The 7873-nt window shown below is 45.2% G+C and overlaps 6 protein-coding genes across 6 annotated transcripts; 2 read left to right on the top strand and 4 right to left on the bottom strand.

Annotated features, from left to right (window-relative positions):
* V1513DRAFT_283507 (uncharacterized protein) lies at positions 1-479 on the bottom strand. Its single transcript, XM_066894586.1, has one exon. It carries the CDS (start codon positions 395-397, stop codon positions 155-157), a length of 243 nt encoding a protein of 80 aa, XP_066750790.1. The 5' UTR covers positions 398-479; the 3' UTR covers positions 1-154.
* Positions 480-596: 117 nt separating this feature from the next.
* On the top strand, positions 597-1358 carry V1513DRAFT_453743 (uncharacterized protein). The gene has a single exon (XM_066899294.1). It carries the CDS (start codon positions 772-774, stop codon positions 1333-1335), a length of 564 nt encoding a protein of 187 aa, XP_066750789.1. The 5' UTR covers positions 597-771; the 3' UTR covers positions 1336-1358.
* A 543-nt stretch (positions 1359-1901) lies between these two features.
* V1513DRAFT_283504 (uncharacterized protein) lies at positions 1902-2834 on the top strand. Its single transcript, XM_066894585.1, has one exon. The coding sequence runs from the start codon at positions 2058-2060 to the stop codon at positions 2589-2591; it is 534 nt and encodes a 177-aa protein (XP_066750788.1). The 5' UTR covers positions 1902-2057; the 3' UTR covers positions 2592-2834.
* Positions 2481-3640, bottom strand: V1513DRAFT_453741 (uncharacterized protein). The gene is made up of 2 exons (XM_066899293.1): positions 3336-3640; positions 2481-3242 (listed from the first exon to the last, which is right to left on the bottom strand). Exon 2 carries the CDS (start codon positions 3172-3174, stop codon positions 2941-2943), a length of 234 nt encoding a protein of 77 aa, XP_066750787.1. The 5' UTR covers positions 3175-3242; positions 3336-3640; the 3' UTR covers positions 2481-2940.
* A 53-nt stretch (positions 3641-3693) lies between these two features.
* V1513DRAFT_385664 (mitochondrial carrier domain-containing protein) lies at positions 3694-5023 on the bottom strand (the record flags this gene model as incomplete). The annotated part of the gene is made up of 2 exons (XM_066895221.1): positions 3694-4667; positions 4717-5023. The coding sequence occupies 2 exons, from the start codon at positions 5021-5023 to the stop codon at positions 3694-3696; spliced, it is 1281 nt and encodes a 426-aa protein (XP_066750786.1).
* A 320-nt stretch (positions 5024-5343) lies between these two features.
* V1513DRAFT_467067 (SBF-like CPA transporter family-domain-containing protein) lies at positions 5344-7549 on the bottom strand. The gene is made up of 2 exons (XM_066900099.1): positions 6725-7549; positions 5344-6673 (listed from the first exon to the last, which is right to left on the bottom strand). The coding sequence occupies exons 1-2, from the start codon at positions 7212-7214 to the stop codon at positions 5790-5792; spliced, it is 1374 nt and encodes a 457-aa protein (XP_066750785.1). The 5' UTR covers positions 7215-7549; the 3' UTR covers positions 5344-5789.
* Between the last annotated feature and the right edge of the window lie 324 nt (positions 7550-7873).

Raw genomic sequence — 7873 nt, 5'->3', positions numbered from 1 at the left:
GAGGCGTCCTTCAGTCACTTGATTGCAACGTTTCGGAGGTGTCTATGACTGTACTAGTATTGCCGACTATTCTGCGGTGTTGCTCAACCATTCTGCTCATTCGTTGTATAACCTCTTCTGGCGGCCCTGATTGGCTTGGTTGTGACCTTTGCGACTACAGTCTACGTAACCCACGTGACTCTCTGTCATTGTCGACTATGGTCCAGTTGTAGAGAGCCTGTCTTATGAACGAGTGATCCGTATAACTGCGGATCATTCTATTTAGGCCCTCGCTGTTTGGGGCGTAAATTGTCGTACCATTACTTAGCGTATGGATGTTGTACACTATATCTGCCGCGAAAGCGTGTGCAAGTATGAACGCAATAACGAATACTACCGATAAGTCGAAAAGACGCATAATTGTTCGTAAAAAATCGTGCCTTATTTGTAGACTGAACTAGTTTAAACTAATATATAAGCAAAGACTATTATGTTTCCTATTTGTTGTCACTGTTAATCTTGAAGCGGCGGAGGTGCAGGGTTAGGGATGATTGATGGTACTTAATTTCCCGTAACTTGGTCCTTGTTTACTGTTGGCCCGAAGCACAATAGTTACGTGGTGTCTCCCTCGTTGCCGAAAGCTACTTGTCGTTTTCATTGATAGTGATGTTCTAAGAAACAAGACTTGACGATGGAATTTACGCCTTTGTTGGAGATGCTCAGACGCACATGCAACTTCCTTCCAGATGATGGACACGACGGCAGTAATCCATACTATCCAAATATTCGCCAATGCGAAACTTGCTGTCAATGTTTGCTGGAATTAATCTGAAATCTCGTCTCGTAGGTAGGAGCATAAATGGGCCAAGTAACATATTCTGTACGGATCATTTTACACACACATTGTTTGATAAATTCATTATAGGGGTTGAATACGTGAATCAGCAGTACAAGTTGCGCAAAGTGGTCACGAGGAAAGCGGTCGGCCCATTTATCGCGCGGGCTCAAGATGGCGAGGAGCTTCTATTTGGGAGGGGACCCGAAGGCGCTACCATGGATTTGCCAGATGGAGAGTTGTTTAATATTCATTTATCAATTGCCGATGTACTGCATGCTAGTGGTGCCGGGGAAGTCATTGAAAAAGTCTTGCAAGACGAAGACGATTATAAGGGGATTGTGAAAGATGAGGGGTCTTGTTCAAAAATTTTAGCATTTGCTCTTAGGCAGGCTCTAAATGGACTGAAAGCTGATATGGATGAGTCGTTTGGTGATGATGATTGCGAGGACGACAAATTACGGCAGAGGGAGAACAGCGCTTTAAGAGCTATAACAAACTTGCAGGGACATGACCAGTAACAATTGTCATATCTGTAAATGGGTAGATCGCAAATGCCTGGTTCCCGCCAGCTCTTATAAGTGACTGATGAGGCCTTGCGGCCGAAATGGTTTTTGAACTCCACGTTCAACCATGTCACGTGGAGCCAATCACCTTACCTCTCCTCGGGGTGTACACCCTGCTTCTCCTAAAAGAATCCTAATAGACTAAATTATAAGTGTTAGATATACACTGTGGTAGGATGAAGCCATATTTGATTCGAAGTGGTCATACATCCAGCCACGATTCACAAAGACGGAGATTCATAGTGTTTAGTGTCATAATGATAGCTTTTTTAGTGTTATTTTTGATACTCTCCTATAATCAAGCCCACGGTATTTTTAAAGCCATATTTAACCCGAGTCGAGAACAGAACAATGGGTTTGATTGAGACCTATAAAGGTGATAGGAGTGTTGTGTTGTATAAGAGGACGGGGTATAATTACAATAACGCAGGTTTAGTGATAGCTGTTTTGCACTGACTTCAAGTGGATGTACCGCAGGCATATTAAATTGCGTGGCAGTATTCTATGCTCAAGTAGGATTGGCAGCATTCGTGACGTTTTATAGTGCTGCAACTGTCTGGGCCAATAGGAGGAATTCAGGAGGACACCCGAAACGAGAGAATGTGGATTACTACTACGAAGCAGCTCAATTGCACGGCTATAAGGACATTTGGTTCGAGGTCAACACAGATAGTATCATGGCGATTGTGGGAAACAATGAGACATTGACGACGCTCATAACCAACAAACTGACGATGCAAGCATCTGATAAGAAGCTATATATCAGACGCGATTCCAAGAGTCGCATGCATAGGACTATAGTTGCAAATAGCGCATCAGAATATTCACCAGTTATACGACCAGACCACCCGTATGATTTTGAATATAAACCAGTACCAATAGGACAGGTTGAGAAGAGATACGGGATAGTTGATGTACAGTGGGTTTCATATGAGTACACAAATGGAGACTACGAAAACTACTTAGCATTTGATAACCAATTTGATATATTTCAGAGTGAAGGATATGATGCTGCATCATACTCGACTCAGTATGAAGCGGATAAATATTGTATGGCATATACGATAGGCGTATCATGTCCAATAGCAGGAAAGAATGTATGGCAGGGTGAGGTATACTATAATGCCTCTGGAGGTATAGATGCATATTGTACAAACAGTGATGACGATGCGTACAATGCATGTCATGACGGCGACAGGACTAATCTGTAAACCGGTAAGTAATATACAGTAGGCTTAGGTGGCGGGAGCACTAGGCAGCGGTAATGTGTTTTTCGGCCGGAGCATTACAGTATTGACTGTGTTTAGACACGGCAGCGGCGATGTCGGGTCTGGTCGCGACCATGGCATACATGAGGCCGCCGATAAAACTTCTGAAGAGGCGTTCATTAACCGGGTTGGTCATTGGGAAGTCTCTGAATTACGTATTCATGGGAATGTGTTTGATCTTCGCATCCTGTCGAAATCAAGTACCGCAGTGAGATGAAAGCTTGACTTATCAAAAAACAGATTGGGCCAAGCTATTACACGTAGGGGTCGGAAATGTCCACCACAGGAAACTTTAATGTGTCTTCTTGCCGAAATCTCCGTGGATCAATGTTGGCCGATCCTCAGATATCTTTGTTAAGACCTGATCCAAACCTTCAGCCAAGAATTTATCCAATCTTGCCCGCATCCCATTCCGTCTCCATCCCATAATATGAGGACTCCTATCGCTTGCACTCAACTGCCAGGTACACATTCCTCTGCACAGAGCAGCATAGGTAGGGAATGGCCCTCCACATTGGATTGTCATCAACGCGCTTCATACCGTCATGATTATTGGTCACTATATCGTCGGCTTCTAACTAGTCAGTACCTTTACTGTGTCCATCTGTGAGTCTCCATTGCATAACTAAAAGTGCGCCATAATACGCTGATCCGCTTTGGGCTTATGTTACAAGGAAATTCACTCACGGAAATCGCATGCTTACGCGAAATTTAAAGCAGTGTCTCCCATGCGCATTGACTAACATGCCCGAAATAGAGACTACCTATGTAGTTGTGGCTGGATGGAGCCTGTGTGCAGCAAATCTCGTCAGCCATACGGATTGAGCCGGCCAAGTAGGTAATATGTATCAGCTGAGACAACAAACAGCTTTCGACGACGCGAGGTCAATGATTTTGCATTGGCGCAGCCTTCCAATCTCTTCGATGCCATTATATCATGACTGTCAGCAATATTTAACATATTTTCTATTAACATGTAACTCTGTCCATACCCATGTTCGATGCAATAGAAGTTGTCCGTACAAAAATGCCCGTCGCCGACGGTTCATGGTCTAAACTCCAGCCCAACATCAAGTCCCTCGAGCTCCTCCATGTACCTAATCCGCATAATCTCGAAAACAAACAATCCAACACTACTGCTCGGCACAGCAGTCAACGCATTTCTGATAAACCCTTTATAAAGCCACCGCAGCCACGATTTCTGCTTCCCCACGTTCTTTAGCGTGCGCGCTTGCCGAAATGTTTGCTGATAAGCGTCGACGTAAGTGTGTAGCAGCTCTCTTCGCGACGTCCGCGTGTACCGGACCGTTTGCTTTGTCTCTGCCTTTAGCTGTTCCCGTTCATGATGGTAGATCGTGTTGAAATCAATTGATTCCAAAACCGTGAGATGTATATTCTGCAGACGCGAAAGAGGATACTGCACAATCTGCAGCGCAATCGTCGCAGCTGCACCGGCGCCTAAAATCGTGGCAGGGTACAGCGCAGCTGACGGCCTTTCGCGTATCGTTGAGTGCTGGTTCTGTTTCGATCCGGCGGGCAATTTTGCAGCGGCGTCGACATATTTCGGGATGGGTGCACCGTAATCCCGCACAACGCGAGCGTACGACCATTGTTTGACTGACTCGAATGTAGAGAAGAAACATGCAAAACCCAGGGCTTCTTTGGTGAAAGAGAGCGTGTACCCTGCGAACACGCCGCGAATACCTATTGCTTTAAGTTTCGCGATGGAGTATCGCCACAAGGACATATGTCGCAATTCGCCGGATTCCGGATTTTCTAATAGCTCACTTACCGAGAATCTCGTGAATATAGCATCGACGGGTGCGGCAGCGAGGGATTGTGCGCCGCCTGCTATGAACCCTGCGAGGAATGTTTGCCTCGGTGTGAGGATATCTGGGACTTGAGAGAACCAAATATTGTTGATTTGGACTTTGTGTTCGGAGAAAAGGGGAAGAGCTGTAAGGTATGTTGTGTAGAGGAATATGCCGACGGCTGAGTTGGCGAATAATGGTAGCAAAACTATATTGTCAGTCGAAACTCCTGCGGATCAAACATGGTCTAGCAGTACCTTGATTTGGAATGAAACTCCACCCATGTTCTTTCACTGCGTGTGTTAATAGAGCAATGCTCGAATGTGTGCGAAACTTCCAAGGCAAGCTCGCAGCGACGGCAGGGTTGATCGCTCGCGGGACTAGCAAATAATCCACACGAGTAGGTCGAAAAAGCTTTATCGGGACCCGCACATAAAATGCTACCATCTGGGACAATAGCGCGCGTGTGCCGGCCGTCGCGGCTCCAACATACTGATTTGACTTTCGTTGCGGGGAGCGGTTCGGTGCCGATGTGGAGGAAGAAGATGGCTGAGAGGGGAGCATTGTCGGTGCCGAGAATATCGGCGAGGAAATATTTCTAGACATCGCAGAATCATTACTGAGCTTTATGGTATTTTCGCATTATCTGGAAATTCACGCAGAAATGCGCGAAGCAGGCGAAAGTCAACTGAATTGTGGTGGTTGCCGGTGTATCATCGCGATGTAGGGTTGGGGATGTTTAAACTCCTGTTGGCTCATAGTCCACGTGGGTGTTCGGGATCCAATGTAGGTAGATGGCTCTCAACGAGCTTAGGCTATGGCACTTTATTGCAGGTAATCAAAATACGGAATATTACTTGTTAATTCTGGCGAATAACAAATCTATGTTCTAATATGCATTACCAATTTACCATAATGTAACATCTATGTATAGTCCAGTGCAGCACTTCAACACAAGACATTGTTGTCATTGGTCAAGTAAATACCAATATTATAGTCCAACAAATGAGGACCTTCAATGCATTGACGTAATTTGCCTATCCAAAACTGAATATTCTAGTTCAAAATGATACGGACCAGATAACAAATCAAGACGATCAAACGAAAACCAGAAGGAATTAATACAAAATCTTGCTACATGTTCAGTGCTCAACGTCAATTTTGAAGTACTTTGTACTATCTCGGCATTTTGTTCGTAATGTTCAAAATCCGGAGTTTGATGGCCGTTTAATACAAGCGTGTACTGTCCCAAATGCAAATTCCAATAGCCCAAGCGCCATGTATATCACACAATGACAAAATGCAAAAAAAAGGAGTGAAAAACTCATATCTACTGCTTCTCAAGGTCTCGTAATTTTTGATCCCTGGCGTCAACTTCTTCGACACCAACGAGATCACCGACAACTTCCCCTTCGCCCTCCGACCGAGCGACTTCGGTGGATGAGGACGAATTTGAAGACTGGCCGATTCCCTCCGTATCTGTCTCAGCAGATTTCTCGGCCCGCGCTTTCTCCTCAGCTTCTAACTTGGCCGCCTCTTCTTCATCCCTGACCCACCTTCTAAAAAAGGGGACCGAGCTGGATGAGAAACATAACTGCTCGATCTGATAGAGAATAATAGGGATCTGTAACATCTGCTTCATCTGGTCACTGATACCTGGATGATTCGCGTACAGTGCGTTGATAAGCGGGACGCCCAATGCCGGGGTTTTGGCTGGGACGACATAGCACAAGGCGATAGTGTCGCGCTTGTTGAAGCGGAAGAAGTTGAATATACTCTCTAAATACTTATTCTTGAAATGAACTTTCCGCGATCCACGTGTCACTAACAGAGTGCTGAAAAGGAAGAACCAATACAGACCAAAGTCCATCATCATGACTAATCCCGTCGATTGCGGCGTCATGGCCGAAAATGCACCAGTGGCGAAGCAAGATGAAAAAGTAGACCACATGATCAGGATCAAGAATACGGAGCTGAACTTATTGATCTTGAATTTCTCGGCCACAAGTTTTACTTGTTTGGTTGCAAGAAAGCGGAGTAATTGGCCGACGAAGAGCGGCACAAAGACTGTGAGACCTAGTTGTTTGAAGACAGACCGGTAAAGAGCTTGGTAACCACCAACACCACCGCTTGGTCTAAATTCGCCCCATTTATCGGAAGAGGACATGTACATGCTAATGAGTGCGGGAGAGAGGACGGGCGAGAGTAGATTTGCTGCAACGGTTAGATCCCCACACATGCCAGATGACAATGAAATGAACATACCAATCGTGACTTCGATCAATGTAGCGGCGTGATTTCCATGTGCATTACGAGTGAAGACGACATTAGAGCCGATAGTAGTAGGCGTGCAACCAAGTAAGATGAAACCACCGAGGATCGATACATTAATATGCTTGTCATTCGACATCAATGCAGCATATGAGAAAACAAAGAAGAACATGCTGGTGTATAGGTACGACATGATTTGTGAGACCAAGTGTATCCGGTACAAAGCAGCTGTTCGTATAAGCACTTTGGTGTCCATTGTCAGTCCCGAAACGAAGAAAATGAGTGCGGGACACACGTAGATAACACTGTACTGCGCTGCTATCCAGCCTCCCTTCTTTCCCAAGTTAGGTACAAGGTACGCAATCAGAATAGCAATCCCAAGGCATTCTAAAAACCATTGGTCTATTATGAAGTTGAGAATATCGCGCCATGTGAGGCTCTTAATATACGTCCTAGCTTTGCCTGGAAACTCCTTGATACCCATCTTTCAGGAATATTTCGCACTGAATTCAGAACAAGAACTTTACGTGGAGTATGGTATAGCAAGCAACTAATGGAATATGGTTCGCATTTGTTGGTGGCGCCCGGCTGGAGAAGCTGTCGACACGATTAAATTGCAAGTCGAAGTGACCTAATTGACGATGTATATAAACGCAGCAGGTGTTGTAGCCTGTACAAAGAAACTCTTTCAGTGGCAAGAAGCCTGGAGAGAGACCGGAATAAAAATGTGCGGTTTTGGTGTGCATCGGATGAGCTCAAAATCAAGGGTGACGGAGGTTGTCGGAGCTTGCCCGTGTTGCCGGACATGGTAAGAAACGAGCGCCGCGATGCGCCGCGCATGGTTTCGCGCCGGATACCCGGGGGCTAAAAATGATTAAGCACCCCTTACCGCAAGTGCGGCTCACTTCTAGTACTTATGTAATATAATAACTTATCTCGTTAACTTCTATGATTACACAAATTATTACGATATTCCGAGAAGTGACGGAGTTACGATATCCGTTAGGTTAGGATTTGAAATTTTTTGGGAAAAACTGGGGAGTTTGTAACCGAGCGAAACTTCAGGGATACAACAACGATGCAATAAAAAACAGGATATTATTGTATGCATTTCCCAGTAATGTCATGTGAACTCTGAACCGT

The sequence above is a fragment of the Lipomyces chichibuensis genome (assembly GCF_038497645.1).
Source record: "Lipomyces chichibuensis strain CBS 12929 unplaced genomic scaffold V1513scaffold_62, whole genome shotgun sequence".
NCBI classification, from domain to species: domain Eukaryota; kingdom Fungi; phylum Ascomycota; class Lipomycetes; order Lipomycetales; family Lipomycetaceae; genus Lipomyces; species Lipomyces chichibuensis.
This window is presented reverse-complemented; position numbering and strand designations above follow the sequence as displayed.

Bases quoted from the DNA above. Each gene is read 5' to 3' on its own strand.
- V1513DRAFT_283504 (XM_066894585.1), top strand. From the start codon at position 2,058: ATGGCGATTGTGGGAAACAATGAGACATTGACGACGCTCATAACCAAC.
- V1513DRAFT_453743 (XM_066899294.1), top strand. From the start codon at position 772: ATGCGAAACTTGCTGTCAATGTTTGCTGGAATTAATCTGAAATCTCGT.
- V1513DRAFT_453741 (XM_066899293.1), bottom strand. From the start codon at position 3,174: ATGACAATCCAATGTGGAGGGCCATTCCCTACCTATGCTGCTCTGTGC.
- V1513DRAFT_467067 (XM_066900099.1), bottom strand. From the start codon at position 7,214: ATGGGTATCAAGGAGTTTCCAGGCAAAGCTAGGACGTATATTAAGAGC. The intron at 6,674-6,724 runs GTATGTTCATTT...TAACCGTTGCAG, and splicing joins ATTGATCGAAGTCACGATTG to CAAATCTACTCTCGCCCGTC.
- V1513DRAFT_283507 (XM_066894586.1), bottom strand. From the start codon at position 397: ATGCGTCTTTTCGACTTATCGGTAGTATTCGTTATTGCGTTCATACTT.